Here is a 24,161-nt window from a genome sequence, read left to right as displayed (position 1 = left end):
CATCAGCTTACAAGTACAAAGAAAAGGTAGTGAATACACACAATATCCTCAACAGTGGGGTAGAACAGTCACTACATTTTTTAGACAGGCCATGCTCTAAAATCCTGGCTGACCTGAACTCACAGCATTCCTGAAGACAACATTAGTACTGGATTACAGATGTGTAATACTACATACCTGGTTCACTTTTGTTAAACATAGAATAATAGATGATGAGAATTAGGGGTATATACTTCAGTGGTAGATATATACAAGGCCCTGGATTTTGTCCTGTACCTCAAAAACAAATGAAATAAAACATATTTTCTATGACTATTAATTGACAGGCTGTATAAAGTAGTCTAGACTTAAGAAAAAGAGAGAATGAAAGAAAAGTTGGATGTGATGGTGAACACCTAGAACCCAGTGCTTGAGGGCTGAGGCAGCTGGAGTGAAGTTCTTGTAGACTTCATGGCTTGGTTCTATCTCAATTAAAATTAAGAAAAAGAAAAAAAGAAACAAACAAGCAACTAGTCATTTTAGTAAACAACACGAACACTACAAAGATGACACACTTGTACCTAGGAGAATGTCAAAACAAATCTATATAAAAAACATGGTCTTTGAGAAGATATGGCAGTTGTTTGTCATTACAGTACTTGGGAGACTGAGACAAAGACTATAGTGATTTCAAGGTTAGCATGTGTTATAGGACAAGACCATGTCACCAAAATCCAAAACCCATAAAAATACCCACAAACAATACTCCTCAACAACAACAAAAAAAACAAAATAAAAACCACTTTCTTTAAATGAGTTCTAATAGTCTGTGTGAGGCTCTGGGTTCAGTTTTCAACACTACAAAACAACAAAAACAAGTAAAAAAGTTTTAAGCTTTAATTTAGATTTTCTTGTTAAATAAAGCATGACTTCATATAGTCAAGCAAATCTTTAAAGTCAAGTAAATAAAAAAACATATAACACATGTTCCAATGTCAGTGACACTTTTAAGGCGTCTGACCTTGATTTGACTCTTCAATATTCATGCTGTCTCCATCTGCAGTCTCAGACATCTCTTCATCTTCGTCATCATCATGCAGGTCTTTTGAAATTAACTGTCTAGCTAACTTAATATTCAGTCCTTCGTTGTAGTGAAGCTTCCTTTTCATTTCAAACTGTCGTTTCTTTTCTATAAAAGATTTGAAAGTACACTGTGAGCTCACAAGGTCTCAATCTGGGGACTGGTCAGGCCTGTTCTGTCAGTCTTACAGCAATGCAGTAATATTGGCTTAAATTTACTTAAATGTTTTTGTTTTCAGTTGAAGACTATTTTTGTGCTCAATGGCAGAGTCAGGTAGTTTGTAATAAGACTATACAGCCCACAAAATCTAAAATATTGACTTTATGATTCAAGTATACACCCCAATCAATGAATAGGAATGGACAAAGTCAACAGAAATTATGTGAAGAAAATTTAAAGATATAAAACTCTGTAGCAACAGTTGAATGGGAGGCAAAAGGTAAACTATAATCATATGTATGAAGAGTGCACAAACCCCACGGCTTCTCTATGCAGCCTAGGATGTCCCCCATCTCCCAATTCTTCTGCCTCTCAAATGCTAATGGTATAGGCATGCACCAGGGCTGGCAAGACAGCACATTTGGCTGCATGGTGAAAGATCATTTCCTGAAGGTTGTCCTCTGCCCTCCACTTGAGCATGCATACCACTCGAGTATAGAATAAATAAAATGTGTAAACAAACTAATAAAAACAAAACAGGCACTCACCACACCTGATTATGACTTCTACTTTCACAAGAAAAATATCCTTTTAAAAGTCCCTATCATTTAAAAAAAAACTACTATGACTTTAGAAACATAATTAGTGGCAATTCAACACAACTGCCACATTTTACCTACAGAATGTCATGAACTATTCATGAAGAAATAAGAAATAACTCTAAGATTTGAACCCATACAAAAAGTCAAACATCCCATAGCTGGCACATTTTGCAAATGTAAAAAATAAAGTAAAGGGACCTGAGAGATGGCTCATTGGTTAAGAGCACTTGCTGCCTCTTATAGAGGACAGGTTCAATCCCTAGCACCCACCATGTGAGCTCAGGACCATCAGTAACCTCACAGTTCCATTGCTCTCTTCTGGCCTTTGTGGACAGTAGGCACACATGTAGTACACATACATACAATGTAGGCAAATACTTATACACATGAAAGTAACTTTAAAATAAGTTAATAAGAAAAAGCTGTTAGTGAAAAGAATTAAAATTCCATCATTCTTGCCTTATTAATGATTTGAATTTCAAAATAGTACAGCTATCACCAAAATAAGGATATTCAAAGTTCTTTCTTAATATGATCCAGTTCCCAGGTGGTATAATTTGATTATTACCAAGATCTGTCAGTCATTATTTCTTTTCTTGTACTTAAAAAATTCTGAGCCAGATGGTAGTGGCATAACACCTTAATCCCAGGACTTGGGAAGCATAAGCAGAAAGATCTCAGGACAGCTAGAGCTACATAGAGAAACCCAGTCTCAAAAAGACAACACACAAAAACAAAAAACCACTTTTGAGATGGGGGAGGGTAGATGTCATCTCACCACATTGCCCAAACTGGTATTGATATCATGGGCCCAGCATTCCTATCTCAGCCTACTTTGTAACTAGGTAACACAGGCATGTACCAGAGTAGTTAGACATCTCTAAATATCCAGATAATGTGAAGACAAAGGTAATATCCACCCATACCTTTACTCACCAAAGTAATATCACTAAGAAACTATAAAAGAAAATTACTTCCAATTTCGTCACTCAAATTTGGGAGATAGAGGTGGCCAGATTCCTTGCCTGGTATTTATCAATCTAAGCCTCTCACTACAACAAAACAAAGCAAGACAGACACACAGAGATTACTAACATTTTTAGCTAGACCTTTCTTCTAAAAATATATTTTTTACTAGGAGCTCATTCCCTATGGAGGGCTAGGGGAGGACCTGGGTACTGCACCAAATAATGTGACAGACTTTGATGATCCCCCTGGGAGGCCTCACCCTCCCTGAGGCGTGAATGGGATGGGGGGGTTGGTGGTGGGAATAGGAGGACAGGAGGGAGTGGGAACTGGGATTGATATGTAAAATAACATTTTTAATTTAAATAAAAATTAATTTAAAAAAGAAAAAAATATTTTTACAGTAGCTTGTTTCTGCTCTTAACTATGTTGTTAACATATCCAAGTTTATCCAGGATAAACTCAGTGATCATTTCAACTTTGTAAAATATTTAGTTTTAAGGTAGTGAATTAAAATTATCTACTCTAAGCCAAAGGTTTCTGATTTCTCACTATCTTGTCAACTTTTTAATGATATATTTTATATAGTTTTTGTGTATTCTATTAATATTATTTTCTGAATACAAATCTGTCTTACAAATGCACATTACTCTTTATAAGCCACAAAATATTTAAAAAGATGAGCTACATAAATGATCCAAAACATTAAGGTAAGTAATGTTTTGTGATGATTTCACTTTTGTCATTTATATGTATATGTACTAAATAGGCACTGGTAATACTTTTAAATGCCGGAAACAGTTCTTATACTTATCCACAGAATATTAGTAGCCTACTTTCCCATATTCACACTAAAAACAAAATTGACCTCCCCCACCTTTGTAGTACTGGGGGATTGAATCCTGGGCTCAAGTATATTAAGCAATCTTATCAGTGAGTGCCCAGCAAAACAAAGTTCCATAATGCTATTTTGTTTGGTTTGGTTTTTTGACACAAGGTCTCACTATCAACCCCAGCTGACCTGGAACTCACTATTTGGACCAGCATGGCCTTGAACTCTTAGCAATCAATCTAATTTTGCCTCCAAGTTCTGAGATTATCCCTAGTGCTGAATTAACTCCCAGCTTCTATAATCTTATAGGTCTAATTCCTAGGTTCTTATTCCTAGGAGTTGATATTATAGTATTTCTATTTGTGAACTATATACAGTCAAAGAAATGTCTTATTCTAAGTTATATAATCTAAAAATCTATAGAGGGGCTAGAGACATCTTAGTTTTTAAGCATTTACTATTGCAGATGATCAGAGATTCAGGTCCCAGGACCCACATGGTGGCTCACAACTGTCTATAGCCCATTTTCAGTGGATCTAATGCCTTCTTCTAAACTCCACAGGTACCAGGCACACATGAAACACATATATAAACATAGGCAAAATATATTAAACAAAGAAACAAGCAAGCAAGCAAGCAAAACAACAACAACAACAACAACAAAACAAAAACCTCTGTAAAATAGGAACTGGGAAATCACCTGAATAGGTAAATGCTTGCCAGAGAAGCATGAGTTTGATCCCCAGCACCCAAGTAAACTAGGCATGATGTTGCACATTAGTAATCCTAGTGCTGGGCAGCTGTATTAGGCAGAACCTGGTCATTGGGCTCAGCCTAATCAGTGAGTCCCAATCCCAGTATGAAAATAAGGTGGGAGCTTCCAAGGGTGGACATCCTCCCCAGACACCCACATGTAGGTACACACACAATTTATAAAATCACATTGCACAGAGAGCTAACATAAGTGGTCTCAATCTTCTTTTTCTTTTCTCTTTGACAGGTTTCAGGCACCCCAGGCTAGCCTCTAATACACAAGGAAGCAAAGATAACCTTGAGCTTCTGATCCTCTTTCCTCTTCCTTCCTAGAGCTGGGCATTAAAGGCCTGTGCCACCATGGCCACTTTATGCAGTGCTAGGATTGAGTCCAGAGCTTCTTGCATGCTAGGCAAGGACTCTATCAACTGAATCACATTCTCAATCCCTTAATCATCTTTAAAAAAAAAAAAGATTTATTTATTATATATGCAATGTTCTGCCTGCATATATACCTTCGCACCAGAAGAGGGCACGAAATCTCATTATAGATGGTTGCTAGCTCCACATGGTTGCTGAGAATTGAACTCAGAACATTTGGAAGGGCAGGTGCTCTTAACCTCTGCGCCATCTCTCCAGTCCCCTTAATCCTCTTTTGATTATTATTAGTTTTGCAATTCTACAAAGTAAAGTAACATAGTACAAAAAATAAAAGCATATTTAGGTTTTACAAACTATATGAACTCAACAAGGCTATTATTCTTTTTATATCTACTTTTATGAATATCTTGTATATTTTAAGTTATTAAGTTATTATTTACTTACCAATTAGAATACAAAATGACCAGTGCTAAGTGAATTAAATACTCCATTTCATTTAATAACCACCAACAGCTTAAAGTCTGTTTGAGATGGGGATTTCACTTAACTTTCCAGGTTGGGCCTGAACTTGAGGGCTCAATAGATCATCATGCCCCAGCCTAAGTCTCTATACTACAGGTATATACTGCCAAACACAGAACTAAATTTTTTTTTTTAATATTTCCCAATTTAGTAAATAAGGACTAGAGGCTCTGGAAAATTAGGCAACTATTTCTCAGGGTCCACAGCTAGCAATTTTAATTACTGTGCTATACGTTAGATTTATCTTAAGAAGACTGGGCTAGCCAAGTATAGTGGCGCATACTTTTAATCCAGTACCTGGGAGGTAGTACTCATGAGGCAGGGGCAGGCAGATCTCTGAGTCTGAGGCCAGCCTGGTTTACCTAGTGAGTTCCAGGACAGCCAGTGCTACTTAGTGAGGCCATCTGGGCTGGCTAAATGGCTCAGCAGGTGAAAGTGCTTGCTGCCAAGTCTAATGACCTGAGTTCAATCCCCAGATCTCACATAGTAGAAAACTATTAGCTGTCTTCTGACCTTCTCATGTGCTGGCTCAAATGCTCATATAAACACATAAAATAAAGTGTTTAAAAAGTAACATTCATTGTTAGCTATAAGCCCAGTCCTGGAGAGGGCCCAGGCAGAGGATTACTGTAAGTTTAAGGCCAGACTAGGCTACTGTGTAAGACCTTGTCTCAAAAAAACGAAACAAAACAACAACAACAACAAAGGACATCTGTAAATTCAAAATGTTTTCCAGCCATGTAATTAAAGTGAAAAATATCTATATTTTAGTAATTCTACTTGTAGGAAATCACTTAAAATTATATTAATAGGTCAAATAGTACCCCCTGCAGTTAAACTCATGGAACTACAAACTGATGGATAATTACCCTTAATGAGAACTGATAGTGTAGGTCAATAAAACCCCCATGCTTAATAGATAAAAAGTTTTAGGAGAATATGGAAAAACCTAGAAACAATTTTTATTTGAAACCCTCCTCAAGGGCCCCTTGTGCTATTTATTGTCATATTCTCTCTAATGCTGATAATGGGCTTGGGCTGAGATTCTGCCAAACAGTCCTCACTAGTGCTACCCAATTGTTCTACCACTAAACTACATCTGAGCTTTTGATTATTTTTTACAAGAGGATGGGACACTCAGGGTGATAGTGGCACACCAGACAAACCTGGTTTACAGAGTGAGTTCCAGAATAGGCAGAGCTACGCAGAGAAACTCTTGTCTCAAACTCCCCAACCCCCCCAAAAGAGAGAATGGGACAACTATATATAAGTTGTCCTTCAGTACCTGAGGGATTGGATCCTGTATACCTAAGGGCACCAGAGTCTATGTATGTTCAAACCTTTCATGTATAATAGTATAGTATTTGCATATAACCTTCACACATACTTTATATGTTCAGTCATTTCTAGGCTAAATGCTATGAAAATAGTTGCTGTGTTGTATTGTTAGGGAATAATGACATGACAAACATGTCTATCCTTGTTCAGTTTGGGCTCATTTTTCTTCCCTCCATTGCTTATGAATAATCATTGGTTAAAACCTGCAGATACCAATGGCCAACTAGATATTTTATATTCTTTTAAATATTTATATTTTAGCTGGGCACTGGTGGTACAAAGCTTTAATCCTAGTGAAGAGGCAGGAGCCATCTCTGAGTTCAAGGCCAGCCTGGTCTACAGAGTGAGTTCCAGGATAGTTAGAGTAAAACAGAGAAACCCTGACTTGAAAAACTAACAAGATTATTTTTTAAATTGTGTTTGTGTGTGCCCAAGGCTGGAGTTAACAGCAGTTGTGACTCATCTGACAGGGGTGATGGGATCTGAACTTGGGTTCCCCTGGAAAAGAAGTACACACTCTTAACCACTGAGCAATCTCTCCAGTCCAATTTTATCTTGAAAAGATGACACAGTCACATGGCTCAAAAAAAAAAAAAAAAAAAAAGAAAAAAGAAAAAAGAAAAAACAGCAAGATAAAACATTCCTATCTGACCAGGGTTCTATGCAAACAAAACACATAAAAGCAGTAAGTAATGCCTCACACTTAACTACCCATGCTCTGTCTGGAGCACAAGAGCCTTCCACCCTGCAATGAGGGCTTCTCTAGCTTCTCTTCTAGGACATCACTACCCTCTGCTCCATGAGACATATATAAATTTTCATTATTTTACCATCTTGGTTCTCTGGATAAATTTCACTGTCTTTTTTTTTTTTTTTTCCTCAAGTGGTTCAGAATGACCATGCAATTACTACACAGACAAGAATGAGGTTATGACCTTCTGATCTTCCTGCCTCTACCACTCAAGTATTGTTTGATGCCAGAGCTCAAACTCAGGGCTCTGTGCATGCTCGGTAAGCACTCTCCCAACTACATCCCCAATCCTGCATTGCTATCTTGAAACAGAAAAGGCACAATGAGGCAATCTATCCACTTGGAGATCATTAGAATACTCAATGACACTAAAAGCATTCATTTCAAAAGTAGCTACAGATATCTTCTTTTTATCGGTCACAAAACAAAATACAAAGAAAGGAATGTTGACAAATACTTGGAAGATGGCAGTATTTCTTCTACATTCTAATTGGTGGGAAATACTACTATCTGAAAAACTCACATGTAGAATCTGAATAGCAGATTCTATTTTCTATTGCTTTCTATTTTCTGCCCACTACTTGGCAAATATGAAATTGTCCAATCTCCCAAATAGATTTATTTTAACAAAAATTATTAGCATCATACTGAAGGCAGCTGAAGGAATAACCTACCTCTCTCTTCAGGGGAGAGGTCATTATCTTCCTCTCCACTGCTCTCATGTTCCCGAGACCGATACTTCGGCTCTGCACCTTCAGCAGCAGCTAATCTATACAATATTTATGAAGAAATTAGTAACTGTGATATACTTGTACTCTTTAAATGTCCCATTCAACTTGAGTCATGAAAATACCCCAAAATAATCAATAAATATTCTAGCCATAACTGATGAAGAAAACAAAAGAGAAGGAATGGATATAGAGACCAGTAAGCAACAAGGACAGCAGAGTGGGTGCTAGAAATCAAAGAACAACAGTAACGTATGTTTGCCTTTCTCATATCTTTAACCATGTATGTGTCAAGATATTTAAAAATACCACCACCACAAAAGAAAAACAGACTGACATACTCCCAGGTTCAGGCACTCCAACCCTTGATTAATATTACATTAATATTAATCAAGAATCAAGATTTTAGTAATTGCTTTAAAAATCTAGTTAAGGGGCTAGGGATCTTACTCAGTGGTAAAGCAAGCCCTGGGTTCAATTGTCAGTAAACACCCAAACCTAATAAGCTTAGCCTTTTATTTACAAATGTATAGTAGAACACGGCACATGTCTTTGACTTTGTACAATTAAAACTCTCTACAGGAAATTCTTTAGTACTTACTTCTTAGCTAAGACATCTGGAGTCATGACTTCATTAGCTTCTGAGTCGCTAAAGGCATCTTCATCATCACCTATCATACTAGGACAACAAGCATGTTTCTATTAACAAGCACATTATTAAAACTGATATATGAAATAAAATCGTATAGCTGGAAAACCAAGATAGAAAACGCAATGTTATTAGAAAACAATTTACTTAGAAGTTTGTTGTCATCTTTGAAATTTAACTTTGAAAACAGTTTCTACTCAATACACGTAGTTAGAGGCATAGCACTGGGCTGGAAATGTAACTCAGTCGTAGTCTTTGACAGACATGCATAAGGTTCTAGTTCAAGAATAAAAAAACAATAAAGCTTAAAAAGAAAAAAAAAGCAACCATAAAATACTGATAACTCTAAATTATCTGAGGAAAAAAACCTAAAAATGTCAAATTTTCTAGCTAATGAGGCAGATGGACAAATAATGCAAAATAACCCACTTGTTAGTTTTAGTGTTTTGAGAGGGAACAGTCTTGCTGTGCAGCCCAGCTGGCCTCAAATTTGTGATTACTGGAATTACAATTAGGCACTGAGAATGCTGAGCTGGTTCTAGAATTTGTGTTTATATATCACCATTAAAGAAGAAATGGTCTACACAGACTTAAGACTAGGAAAAATAAACAGATCCTGTGGTAGTTAATTCTGACTGCCAATGTCACTGGATTAAGAAATGCATAGAAACAGAGCCAAGTGGCCTCTCCTTTGTGGAAACTCATGAAGAGTTTCCAGAGCAGGATGCCGGGTTAATCCTGAACACAGTTGGCCCTCTTTCACAATGTGACAGAATCAGGAATGCCCACTAAACACAAGCTTCTCTTCTACTCTGAGATTTTTGGTGGGTTCATCTGTAGCTTTTTCATACTCCTCCAACTATCTCACTGAACAGCTGATAAATCAATGAATCCATGAGAGAAAAAGAAAAATGGGAAAAAAAAAAAAGTGCCCAGGGAATTCGTGAAGCATAGTTCTAGGTATGTTTGTGACTACATCCCCAAAGAATATCAGATCACAAAGACTATGATCAAATGGCAGATTAATCCCTTGAAGGATTCAGGAATTTGTGCAAGCAGGAGGTAGGAACTAGTTGGAGGAAAAGTCACTGGACTTCGTGTTTTTTTTTTTTTTTCTTTCCTTTCTTTTTTAAGAAAGAACATGAAGTTGGTGAGTAGGGAGGTGGGAAATCTGGAAGAAATTAAGGAGGGGCAAGAATATGATAGGAATATATGGAATTCTCAAAGATAAAAAATATTTTTAAAATTCTCAACCACACTTTCCCTCTGTGATGATGTTCTACCCCAAGTGCAGGAGTCAAGCAACCACCAACAGACACCATGACCCTTTGAAACCAAGAGTCAAGAGAAATGGAAATTCCCTCGGTTTTTTTCCTACCAGGTCACAGCAATGAGAAGGCAAACTAATACAGACCCTAAAGAACTAATTAATAAAAGCCTGCTGGTTTACACATTCATCCAAGGAAATGTGGTGAAAGAAACCCATTAACATTTAGGATTTAAGTAGAGTAGGACATAAGAAATATAATTTGTTGACTTGTAGCAAATGTTCAACAGAAAATTCTAGGTTACAAATGAATTGTGTGTATATATAAAAATATAAACTATTATGTACACTAACAATATGAGGTTCTTAGTTTAACATGATCTTTCTATAAAAAGTATTACTGTGATTGTTGTTAAATAAAAATGTTTTAAAAGAGACAAACAAGTGGGGTGGTGGTAGTGCACATCTTTGATCCCAGCCCTTGGGAGGTATAGACATGTGAGTTTGAGGCCAGTGAGTTCGAGGCCAGTCTGGTCTACAAAGCAAGTTCCAGGCCAGCCAGGCATGTTAAATAGAGAAACTCTGTCTCATAAAAAGACAAAAGAAAACCAAACTCACGGAAGTAATGGTAACACTGAGTGCCTGTTAGGGACCAAGCTACCTTTCTTCAGCTCTATAATAAGGATATATAGGTAAGAAAAAAACACAACGACATGTAATGTCAAATGTCTACCATTCAGATTTGCTATATTTTAAATGTTCTCAGGACAAAACAAAGACAAACAAACAAACCCAACCAATTTCCTCCCAAGTCATGTCTGATCTGATTTACTTTAGGACAGCTTTCCTCTAACAGGAGTGAGGGAGGGTGGCTACCAGATTTATTGAGGAGGAGGAAAACTCTGACTTTGGATTCTGGTTTGATAAGGAGTTTAAAGTGTACCCTGTAATTAACAAGAAAAAGGGCATAAACTTCCTCACATATGCTTTCCTCAAGTTTCATTACTATTTAGTTTATCTGTATCTTCTGTTTCACTATTTCTGTCATGGACTTTAACATTTTTATGTGTATTTGTACTGTTTCTGTTAGCATCACATTATCTCCCTAAGTCCTGTTAATTCCAGTACTATGAATGTAGGCAGGAGGATCAGAAAATCAAAATCTTCCTTGGCTATATATCAAGTTCAAGCTAACCTGGGTTACAGGAAACCCTATGAATAAAATTACAAAAGAATAAAAGCACATGACCTACAGATTTACATGATTTTTTATCTTTACTGATAAACATTTTATCTTACTGATAAAAAAATGTTTTATTCCTGGAAATCTTTTTCAATACAGATTAAGCCATAATCTTTTTTTCCATAATCTTAATTAAGTGTTGCTTATGTAGAATCGGTATTGTCTCATAATGTTTATCATTGCATTACTTTTGTCTCTTTTGGATACCGCTATACAATATCACTTCACGATTATTTTTTAAAATACTAACTGGACCTGGTGGCTCACACCCTGTGATCTCAACACTCAGGAGGCTGATGGAGGATTACTCTGACTTTAAGGCCAGCTTATTTATATGATAAATTCCAAGCCAGTCTGAAATACAATGTATGATCATATCTCAAATAAAAAATAAAAATTGAGTTAAAATGCCAAAATCATACTACCAGAACTACAACTATCTGTCGTCCATGAAGCTTTCCCTTTTTTGCTAAACAAGTCTCTGATTTCTACTTGGGGAGCAAAAATAATACCCCAAGTCTCATCTTCCTTTCAAAGACAACAAAATTTGGAGCTGGAGAGATGGGTCTGCAGGTGAAAGTGCTTGCTGCTCGACAGGACCTGAGAGTAAGTCTCAGCGTTCACATCAAGCAGCTCACACCACTTTGACTCCAGCTCCAAGGGATCTGACTTCAGTTTGTATCCTCCTCATGCACCTCTGTACATCATATACACACACACATAAATAAAAATCACAGCAATGAAAGAGAAGACAAAACTCACTAATTTGTGTGTATCAGCAGCCAACCACCATCCAGGTGTAATCATATTCACGGGTACAGTAACATTCACGACTACAATAATGTGAAGTCACACATTATTAACAAAAATGTATTCAGGTAGTCCATTAGCTAGCACTCTAGTAAGAAACATAAAACAGCTGGGTGGTGGTGGTAGCTCGTGCCTTTAATCCCAGCACTTGGGAGGCAGAGGCAGGAGGATCTCTGAGTTTGAGGCCAGCCTGATTTACAGAATGAGTTCCAGAACAGCTAGGACTGTTTCAGAGAGAGAGAGACCATGTCTTGAAAAAAACAAAACAAATATATGTATAAACAATTTAAAGTTTCTGTTATTTAGAAATTGTATCAATGCAAATGGATGTCTATATCACCTTACTTGTGGTAAGGAGTGTTTGGCTCATCTATTTTCATCAAACCATAGTCTTTATCAGCTGGATGATATGTTGCCAGGATGTTCATTTCATCCCACTTCTGGGACTTTTTACTGAAATTGAAAAGAAAAAAAAGCATTTAGTGTCTATATTAAAACAAAGTTTCATAATTTATATCAGGCATTCCAAACACTATTATACTATGACATGCTTAGTCTTTAACTGGCCTACAGAAATTAACTAAGTAATTTACTGTTTATATACATACTTGACACATACATATGTATGTGTCTGGATATAGGGTCTCATGTAGAAGTGGCTGACCTGGAACTTACTATGGAGCTTGTCCAAGAACTTATGCTGTAGAACAGGCTGGCCTCAAACTCACAGAGATCCACCTGCTTCTGCCTCCTGAGTGCTGGGATTAAAGGAGTGTACCACCACTGCACAGCTGTGCCACTACTACCCAGCTTAAAATGAAGAAAACCTTTTAAAATTCACACTACTAAGGTCACAAAAATTATAGCTTTTTTTTTGTGTTGTTTGTTTGGTGGTGTATGTCTTCCATCCCAGCATTTGGGAGGCAGAGGCAATCAGATTTCTGAGTTCGAGGCCAGCCTGATCTACAAAGCAAGACAGGATAGCCAGGACTGTTACAGAGAGAAATCTTGTCTCAAAAAAAAAAAAAAGTCCATGTCTACACTTAGCCAGTGAGTCTGACTTCATGTTCTCTTATTTTCTAACTTTCAGATGAAGAGTATGTTTCACTGTGATAAAATGTACAAAATACAATTTTAATAATTTATGAGTGTGCAACCCTGTGGCACTACCATCCACTTTCAGAACTTTTCGTCACTTCCATGTATTAACTACACTTACTTTACAGTGAGACCCCACATCTCTCTTCCTCCCAGGCCCTGGCAAACATCATTCTCTTGTTTACTCTAGGTACTTCATGCACATGGAATCATACAGCATCTCAAGACAACAGTCTTGAAGGTTTGTCCATGTTGCAGCATGTGCCAGAATTTCTTCTTTTCCCCATAAGGCCAATTAACAGTCCAGCAAAATAAGCATTTGACTACAACTTTTCAGTCTCACTTACTCTTAATTTCTTCAGTAGATAAAAACTGAAAACAACAGAGTCACAGGTAAGCTTGAAACTACAATTCCATCTCTTCACCCAGGAAATAGTCAAAATTGTACAAGCTTGTGATAAACCAAAAGTTGTGACACATGAGCCATCATTTTTAGTCATAAAAACACATTTCAAATGCTTTGTTATTAAGAACCCAGCTCATACTGAGGTTCATCTGAATTTTAGTCAACCAAATTAAAATGACACTAATATTTCATTTGATTGGGTTAGGGTTGAGTTAGACGGGTACAAAGAGCTTGATTTAACAGTACCCATTTCTTTAGATGTGTAATCTAATCACAGTAGTGGTCACAGGCATGAAAACAACAAGAGAGATAACAGTTTGTTAACCTCGTCCTACAATGAGACTATCAACACACATTCACAGTAATGGCAGAGTTGCTAAGAGGCAACTAAAATTATGTCCATGAGAAAATTACAAAACAGCATGAAAATATACTTAATATTTCTGATGGGGAACAGGGCTCAAGAGATGGCTCAGTAATAAAGAGCAGTTGTTCTTGTCTAGGACCCAGGTTCAGCTCCCATCATCCACATGGAGACTCACAACTGTCTGTAACTCCAGTTACAGAGGATCAATGCAGTCTTCAGGCCTCCAAGGGCACTGCATGCAGTACAAACACACTCAGAAAATAAAAATGTTTATGATTTTAAAATATAAAATCTTTAGTTGAGAATCCTAAAATAAGATTTCACTTATAGTAGAGGATGAGTTTAGAAAGGAAGTTTCAATTGCTTTCATGCTCTCAGTTTCGTCTACCTCTTATCCTATAACAAAACTCAATTTCTAAAAATATTTGGGTGAAGCTGGGTAGTGGCAGCACACACCTTTAATTCCAGCATTTGGGAAGAAGCAGGTGGATCTCTGTGAGTTTGAGGCAAGATTGGTCTTCAGGGTGAGTTCCAGGACAGCCAGAACTACAGAGAAAGCCTATCTTGAAAAACCAAAGTGTGTGTGTGTGTGTGTGTGTGTGTGTGTGTGTGTGTGTGTGTGTGTGTGTGTGTGTGTGTTTATTACTATGTATACATGTAATGGGAGGGGAGCAAAGTGAGGAGTCAGAGGACAAGCTAAAGAAGTCAGTTCTCTCCTTTCATCTTTTATGTGGGCTGAAGGGATGAAGCTTGTGGAAGTTGAGTTGTCAGGGTTGCATGGCAACTGCTTTCACTCTGAGCCATCACCAGTTCAAGAACAAATACTTTTAAAACAATTACATTGTCTTTCTATTTCTAGGTAAATCTGCATTTTCAGAAATTTCATTTTGCTAAGTAGTATACTACCTACAAATTTCTGTTTAAAAATCATTTGCTTAGGAAACAAATAATTCAGTCTGTTCATGTACACATTCCAAATAAGCTCACAGTGAAGAAAAAAAAAAAAAACACACCAGAGCTTTAAAGAATTAAGACACAGTTGTGGGATATTACTTTAACTATGTAAAGGTGTCTTACATTTGTTTATATAAAGATGTGTTGAATGTTTCACCTTGCCTGCCTAAGGCACCTGATTAGTCTAATAAAGAGTTGAACAGCCAATAGAGAGGCAATAGAGGGATAGGCGGGGCTGGCAGGCAGAGGAAACAAGTTGGAGGAGGAATCTAGGCTGGGGGTGGGGAGAGAACAATGGAGAAAGAAAGGGAGGGGGCTGGGGTGGGGCCACCTGCCTCAGAGGAATCAGGAAAAGTAGGAATGAAAGGTAAAAAGCTCCGTGGCAAAATGTAGATGAGAGAAACTGGTTAAATTAAGTTGTAAGAGCTAGTAAGACAAGCATAAATAAGGCCAACCATTCATAATTTCAAGTCTCCATGTATTGATTTGGGAGTTGGTTGGTGGTCCAAGAAAGCCTACTATACAGAGGGGCTGGAGAGATAGATGGCTTGCTGCTCTTCCAGAGGGCCCAGGTTCTATTCCTAGCATGGCTCAACTGAACTCCAATTTCAGGGAATCCAAACCCCTCTTCTGACTTCCAAAGACACCAGGCATGCATGTGGTGCACAGATATAATGCAAGCAAAACACTCATACACTTGAAAAACATAAGTGATGGGGGATGTCCTTCTGTATGTGTTTATCTTATTGGTTGTTGAATAAAGTACTGTTGGCCAATAGGGGAGCAAGTTAGGTGGGACTAGGAGTTGAGGATTCTGGGAAATATAGTAAAAAGAAGTCTTGTGATACAGGCAGGAAGTGACATAGCAGGCAGACTCGTATATAAGCAGGGACAAACAGGAAGTCGCTCTCTTGCTCTTCCTCTCCTTCCTGCTCTGGAGCCACCATGTGATCCACCAGCAAGAGAGGGCGCTAACTGCTGGCATCCTCCATAGGTCTTATAAAATACATGGATTTATGATAATTAAGACTGAGCTAGCATATAAGAAATCCTAGTCAATTGCCCAGCAGCATTTGTACCTAATATAAGTCTCTGTGTATTATTTGGGGCCCTAATGCTTCGGGCGGAACTCGGGCAGCTGGTGGAAAGCTCCCACGTGGTGGCAGGGCTTGGGCAGCCCTGGCAGAAAGATTTATCGTTACACATAAGTCTAAAATAATGTTAATTAAAAAAAGATGTCAGATGAAAACAACTGAATAACTTTTTATTACTAATAATGAAAAATAGATTTATGCTTTAGGAATAAGCTCCGGGGATCCTTCCTGTCTCCACATCAACACTGGGAAAATAGGCACATACTCTTTTCCATGAGCACTGGAGATCTGAACTCAATTCCTCATGCTTGTGCTGTAAGAACTGTAGAAACGTAACCTTTCCTTAGCCCCCTTGTATAGTGCTTTTTCTTTTGTTTGTTTGAGAGAGTGTTTTTCTGTGTAATAGCCCTGGCTGTTCTGGAAGTATCTCTGTGGACCAGGATGGTCTTGAACTCATAGAGATACACTTGCCTCTGCCTGTCTCCCGAGAGCTGGGATTAAAGACCTGGGTGGGCTACCACTGCCAACATGTACAGTACTTTCTTAAACTCTTAAATTTACATTTAATACAATTTTCTGGATGTGGGTTATGATTAAATGCATTTCAAAACATTAATGACTTAGTTGGATGCTTCTAATTTCACAACAAAATAAATTATTCTTAAATGATGTTAACAATGCTGAACTACAAGGGTAAAAAAAGAAAGGAGCTAAGGAAGTGGTTCAGTAGGTAAAACACTAAACCTCTTAAGCCTAGCTACCTGTATTCAATGCCCACTACCCATGTAAAAAGCCATAGTGGCAGCAGGTATTTGTAATCCCAGCATTACATTAAAACAAGAGGTGGAGATAGGACAAATCTCCTAGACTAGTTTGTAGAAGCAAGAGCAACTGACCCTGCACTTCAAAAAGGCAGAAGGCAAGAATGAACTCCTGCAAACTGATATTTGCACATGCATGCTCAAGTGTAGGTCGTCTCTCCCTCTCCCTCCTCCTCCTCTCTCATGCACATACATAAACACTTACATACTTATTTTTTAAAGAAAGATACAACGTAGATGGATATTTGGCATTTAAAGGGTGTATCTCATATGAGGGAAGCGATACCACCACCCTGTAAATTTGTTTTGTGAACTCATAGAGATACACTTGCCTCTGCCTGTCTCCTGAGAGCTGGGATTAAAGACTTGGGTGGGCTACCACTGCCAACATGTACAGTACTTTAAAAGAAAAAGTAGAACACAAGGAGAAATTACATTTTTTAAATTAGAAAATAAAATTTAGTATAATCCCAGCACCCTAAACCAATAATAATTTGGATTTTGCATTCTTTCCACTCTTAAATAATATAACATAAATATAAATTAGTATAGTATATACTTAAAAGTACACATATACTAATATATAAACTATATACACTGTATCATAATAAGCTGCTTTTGTCTTTTTGCCTTAATAAATGAATAATATTTGATATAAGTTAGGTAATGTTAGGTATTTAGATGTAATCTAACACTAACATGCAGAAACAAACATTTTCATACATTCTACTTGGTGATGATTTTAGATGTTTCTTACTGTGCTATCCACATTAGTTTTAAACTTAAGAGATTCAAGTGATCCGTCTATGTCAACCTTCCAAATAGCCACAATTCTAGGTATGGACCACTGTATTTAGCATCCCCAAAAAATTTTTAAGGCCACTTACGCCAGGCGGTGGCGGAGTACGTACGGCTTTAATTCCAGCACTTGGGAGGCAGAGACAGGCAAATCTGTTTGAGTTCCAGGACAGCCAGGGCTATACAGAGAAACCCTGTCTCAAAACAAAACAAACCTGACCATTTATAATGTTACCAATTATTACCAAAACATTTTTTTTTTGTTTGTTTGTTTTTCGAGACAGGGTTTCTCTGTGGCTTTGTCCTGGAACTAGCTCTTGTAGACCAGGCTGGTCTCAAACTCACAGAGATCCGCCTGCCTCTGCCTCCCGAGTGCTGGCATTAAAGGCGTACGCCACCAACGCCCAGAACACCAAAACATTTCTAAGACTGGGTATTTGTGCTTTTCTAACTTACTGAGTATAAAGTAATATTTAAAAGCTGTTTTGTACTTATCTCTCATTATCTAATAAATGACAAATGCTTACTTTATTTGTATGAACTGTTAACATCCTTTGCATAGCAAATCCAAGTTCTTCAGATTATCAAAAGCATGTTACACATGAAACTTGAATTTACCTGATCCTACAACTACAATAAATCTGAATCCTAACTTTTTCTTGTCTGTTCCATTTATCATATTCTATTGTGAATGGAGTTTAAAGTCTTACAAAATTAAAGCTGTACTAACCTTCCTCAGTACAAAATTAGGAGGAAAAGGAACTTTTAGAAATGTTCAAATTCAGCCTGGCATTGGTGGTGCACGCCTTCAATCCCAGCACTCAGGAGACAGAGGCAGTCAGAGCTCTGTGAGTTCGAGGCCAGCCTGGTCTACAGGACGAGTTCCAGGACAGCCAGAGCTATTACACAGAGAAATCCTGTCTTGAAAAACAAAACAACAACAAAAAGAAATGTTCAAATTCAAATCCAAGAAAGACTATCTTGAAATTAAAGGAGGGCACTAAAATTAAGAATGTAAAACAGAAAAAAAAAAAAGAATGTAAAACAGGCTCAAAAAATTGCTAAGAATTCTTAGGCAGAAAGCAAATGAAGAGAAGATACTGTCAATAGAGACAATGGATGTGGAAATTAGCATTCCTAAGATTTCAGTGGAATTAATGTTAGTGGCAGAGAATAAAAGCCCAAGGAGCAAACCTGAATTCAGTTAGAATATCATCAACTATATGACATTTTCTGTCAGAAATTCCACAAATAAAAATAGGGGTACCAGGACATGACAGATCTGCTATGATAGCCAAAGCTTGCTGGTTTCAGTTTCCCCCTTCCCCTTGGGTAACCAGTTTGCAGACTGTTTAAATCTTGTTCTGTAAAAGTCAAATCTTTCACTTTGTTAGTTCAAATGTTGCCAATCTCAAAGGTCTCCCAGTACTTGTTGTTTCTGCTTGCTTGTTTGATACTTTTGGCTGTGCTCAAAGTGGCAAATCAGGTTTGCTTCAAAGTATTAAACTTCAATTTCACATTTCAGCAAACAGGTTTTTTTGTTTGATTTTTTTGTTGTTGTTTTCAAAAAAAGATTCAAGACTTTGAAGTTTGATAGCACAACTGAAATTAAACTAAGACTGAACAATAAAGTAAGCAGAAGCAAACAAAAGGTTAACTTTTAGGAAATAACCTTTGAATTTTAATTAGCTTTAACTTTACCTCTCCACATACCTGAGTAAACAGAAAGACAATGTAGAACATAAATCTATCATAATTATATAAATAGAATTCAAGCACCTTGGGGTACAGAGGGTTCACATAGCCTAGACTGGCCTTGAACTGGATATATAGCTAAGGATGACCCTGAACTATCATTCCTCATACCTCCCTACCCCCAAGTACTGAGATTTTGTGTGTGTGGACCATTGTCCCTCCCTCAGGAACAATTATTACAAGTTGCATTTACCTGATATACAACTACAACAGAATCTAGATTAAGCTGGCCAGCAAACTCTCAAGCAGACTATGTAAAAGAACCCAAGACACATGAAAAATTAATTTCTACATTTCTATAACAAAACAGTTAAGAGTAAGGTCCTGGTCTCAGTATTTTCACTCATTTAAGACTTATACCAGGGGAAGTGCCTAGGCCCTAGCCCAAAGGATATGACAGACTCTGAAAACCTCCATGGAAGACCTCATTCTCCCCTGGGAGCAGAATAGTATGGGATAGGTAGGGTGTTAGTGGGACAGCAGCGGAGGAGGGGAGGGGAGGGAGAGGGAACGGGGATTGACATGTAAAACAATCTTGTTTCTAATTTAAATTTTAAAAAAATGGAGAAAAAAATCTGAATTTGACTCCCCCCCAAAAAAAACAAACAAACTTATACTAATGTACAGCTAAAATGAGTAATCCATTGACAGCCAGAACTAATAAGTCAGTGGGTAGTAGCAGAGAGGATACAGATTAAGAACTAAACTACAATTTCTCCCTAAGACAGGATTAGTGACATTTAACATATTTTTAATAACAGTAAAGAAACATTTTCACTCATATCTTAAAATGAATTTTGTCTTTTTTTTTTTTTTTTCCAAAACAGGGTTTCTCTGTGGCTTTGGAGGCTGTCCTGGAACTAGCTCTTGTAGACCAGGCTGGTCTCGAAACTCACAGAGATCCACCTGCCTCTGCTTCCCGAGTGCTGGGATTAAAGGCATGCACCACCAATGCCCGGTATGAAGAATATCGTCTTATAATCAGCACTTCTTTTCTTTTTCTGGTGATAGTTTTTTAGAATCGGTGGTGTGATGTTTTCAATGAACTGCACATACATGTGCTTCAGATGTTACGCTGGGCACTACACTGGAGGGATCCTGAAACAACCATGAAACTCCACAATCATAGAGAGGACAGTGGTTTTCAGAACAGTTGAACAGTGTGGTACCATGCTGCAATGTGCTGTACTTGTCTAAATATGTGGAATTGTGGAGTATATCCATTTTTAATTAATCCCTAAAACTAATACCTGACAAATGTCACCACTCAAAGGAACTAATAATTATTAATTCAACCAGAACAAGACTATTAGAATACCTGCCAGATACGTTGGTGTGTACCTGTAGTCCTGTATCTCTGGGGGCTAAGGCAGTAGAACTCCAAGGGTAGCTGGGGTTATAGAGTGAGATCTTATTTTAAAAAAATGAAATAAATCATTTAAAAACAAATGTATTTCCAAATAATGATGTAACCAGTCTCAAAAAGAACTGAATAAAAAAACAATCAAAATACTAAACACTATTTGAGAAGTTGTATCTACCAGATTTTTGAAATATCAGTGTAAAATTTACAAACCTCACTTTACCTATACATTGCCCTTAAAAAAAATCTTTGCACCTTGAGTACAGGTGGTACGAATGTGTGTAATGTGTGAAGGTCAGAGGACAACCTTGGGTGTCCGTCCTTGCCTTCCTTGATTAAGACTGCATCCTTATAATTATTTTCCAGATTATGCCAAGCTAGATGAAACTCAAGCTACTGTGAATCCGAAGGTTTTCCTGCCACTGCCTCCCATCTCCCTACAGAAGCACTGACTGGGATTACAGATGTGCATGCTATCTTGTCTGGTCTTACATGGGTTCTGGGGATTCAAACTTAGGTCCTCACATTTGCACAGCAAATGTTTTGCCCACTAAGCCATCTTTCCCAGCCCCTATATGCATCTTAAGAATCACAACCAATAGTGTACATGCGAGTATGAATTATGGAGATATTTAAAGTGCTTTTGAAAAACTCTCAGTAACTATTATATACAGTAATCTTCAGTAACGGGGGCAGGTTAGAGGAATAGTGATAATGCAACCACATTTTACATCATAAAAGCATGTAAACAGGTAGGCCTCACTCTCAACTGCAGGCTCTCTAGGAATTTTCTTATTGGAACCCATCTATAATCTAAACAATACTGAAGGTGGCTTACACATCAGCAGAGTAGGAAAACTTTGAACTGTCCGAGGAACATGCCGCCAGCTGAGGCCAAATATGGCTAGACTCTGCTTGCTGCTTTGAGCTCTCATACTGTAAAAGTGCTCTTTGCTTTTTCTAATTACTAACATGCATTCCTGAACTCCTTGTACAAAAAGATGGGTTTCACTGACCTTTTGATATAAGTATATCACATGCTTTGCTCATACCTCATACAATTGTGTATGTGTGTCTTCTTTTCCCTTCTCTATGATGGGGATCAAACCCAGGGTCTTGTTTATGTGAGGCAAGTACTCTACCACTGAGCTGCATCCTTGCCACAAGTATGCATTTTGTGGTCTACTTGGTACCATGTACTTTTCTGTTTCTTTTGGTGAGTGGTTCCTGAATGTAAAGTGTTGCCCAGTGTCCTAAGTGCAAGGCCATGCTGTGACTAACAATGGATAAGCTTCATCCAGGCATGAGAGCTACTGGCCATGAATTCAATGCTAATTAATAAACATTATATATTAAATAAGGTGTCTTTAAGTAGAAACACATAAAACAAGGTTGTATAATGATCAGATGATGATGACTTATGACCAGTCTTGAGACAACATAACCCCTTATTTTCCTTAGGATCAAGGACTCAGTGCTTGCAACAATGCTTAGCATCTGTTGGACAATACAGAATACACTTACTAGAGTAACAGCAATCAACTTAGATCTCTGGCTGTTACCACAATAATGATGGCCATCTGTGTTATTCTCTGCTCTAACATTTCCAGTTAGACTGATATGCTACCTTTATGTTTCTAGAGTCTAACTACATTATAATTGCAAGAACCACTTATTTCTAGTCTTTTTAAATATCACACTGGGAGTATTGATTTTAATTAAACATAAAAAGTTTGTTTCAAATGCATTCAAACTACAATATTATCATTTCTGTTAAGAGGCTCTATTAATATTGCCTGCATAAATTGTGCCAATAAAGATTTTATTATTACATTTTTTTTTTTTTGCTTTACTATCTTCCAACAGTAATTATGAAAAGGCTTATCTTTTACCAGCTAGAAGTTCGATGAATTAGAGTGTGGTAGCACCTGCTGAAGATACAGCTACAACTAGCTTATAAAAACCTTTTTACGTGAATCAGCCCTGCCAGGAACTCTTTCTTTCAGGAGAAGCAATTTATCTAATGGAGTCAGTCTCATTTAATGGCATCCAGGGGTTGGGGTGGGGGTGGGGAATCTGAATGTAAACCTCAGGCAACCATGGGAGTGGAGTCAGGGAAGCTAACCTATAGCACAGTGCTCCAGATTACAGTACATCATATTTGGGAATGCATGGAATCAAGCCGGCGGGGGGGGGGGGGGGGGGGGGGGGGGGGGGGGGGGAGGGAGAAAAAGACACTTGGTAGCTGGGAAAAAAGCTCACCTGGATAATATAAAAGTCAATGAGAACACCATTCCTGCTGTTTAATATCCAAACTGTGGAAGTGCCTTCTGTGGTTATGTTTAAACCTCTTGATCCTATTCCCATTGTTATGTTCTGGCATTCTGCTTTTCCCATGACCTACAACCACTGTTAAATCCCTTTAAAGCAGCTTGCTCCAAGTAGAGTTGAAAAATTGCACGCGAAGGAGGGAAAGAAACAAACCAAAAAGGGGAGGGGTACTGCCCGGCAAGGCTATAACTCCCTTTCTAGTCTCTGCAAGCCACAATTCTAAGCTGAACTCACACAAGGGACTTTCTTCAAATTTCCTGTAAATTTGTTCCCAGCTAGTTACTCTTAGGATCCTAAATTAAATCCTTAATATAGGAGTGCCCTAGTTCTAATTGTCTAAGATTTCATCTGTGTCCTCACTTTAGGATGCTACTACTACAAATGACAGTAACTTTTCTAAAGTTTTATTTCCGAATGCAAGAGTTCTTAAATTTTTATTAACCTGTAATATCCAAGCCCCCTTACCGTCTGACCCAGTGGTATAGTTAGTTATACCCTAGACATCGTACTGTAACATTTTCATTGGGCGCTGAAGCCTGGGTAGTTTTCTTCGTGGCCAAAACATCTCTTTTCAGGCCGGTATATTGTTCCATTATACAAATGTACCATAATTAATATTTCACCAGTTCTCACTAATGGACCTTGGGTGGTTTCCAGGTATTTACGTCAACACCTTAAGTTGCTTCTCTTTAACAGTTCAGAGTCTGTATACGCCGGACAGAACCCAAAACTAGAAAGCGCCAAAACTCCAGCTTCAGGTACAAAAACAATTAGCAACAATAACTTTCCATCAAATACAGATCAGTGACTTTAAAATTTTGGTTTCACTTCGTGTGGAGGAGATAATGACAAACCAGGAACTGGGGGGAACGAATGAGAGATGCTTGATGGGGCTTGTGCTTATGGTTGTTTTTAATTCAATTTTTATCTCATTAGCCTGAGCCTACACTGAAATTTATGGGCAAAAAAAGTAACTCCTCTGCCGCGGAATTTTCAGCTACGTTGGCTTAGGGTACCGAGTAATAAAAGCTTAACAGCTAAAGCTTTTGAAACTTCAATTTGACTCTTTATAGTGTCCCCAGGGGCACAGAGTTCAAAAGCCGGGTTTAAAAC

The 24,161-nt window shown here is 37.7% G+C and overlaps 1 protein-coding gene across 1 annotated transcript in view; it reads right to left on the bottom strand.

The window, feature by feature from the left end:
• Window positions 1-24,161, bottom strand: part of Ppp1r2 (protein phosphatase 1 regulatory inhibitor subunit 2) — a 28,439-nt gene that overhangs the window by 3,712 nt on the left and 566 nt on the right. Inside the window, exons 2-5 of the mRNA XM_027412886.2 lie at window positions 12,407-12,514; window positions 8,694-8,771; window positions 8,039-8,133; window positions 1,001-1,168 (exon numbers count right to left, since the gene is read on the bottom strand). Coding sequence (XP_027268687.1) covers window positions 1,001-1,168; window positions 8,039-8,133; window positions 8,694-8,771; window positions 12,407-12,514 — 449 coding nt within the window. The remainder of the gene's footprint in view (window positions 1-1,000; window positions 1,169-8,038; window positions 8,134-8,693; window positions 8,772-12,406; window positions 12,515-24,161) is intronic.

This window comes from Cricetulus griseus, chromosome 4 (assembly GCF_003668045.3).
Source record: "Cricetulus griseus strain 17A/GY chromosome 4, alternate assembly CriGri-PICRH-1.0, whole genome shotgun sequence".
In the NCBI taxonomy this organism is placed as follows: Eukaryota; Metazoa; Chordata; class Mammalia; order Rodentia; family Cricetidae; genus Cricetulus; species Cricetulus griseus.
The sequence above is the reverse complement of the archived record's forward strand: the minus strand, read 5'-3'. Positions and strand labels throughout refer to the sequence as shown.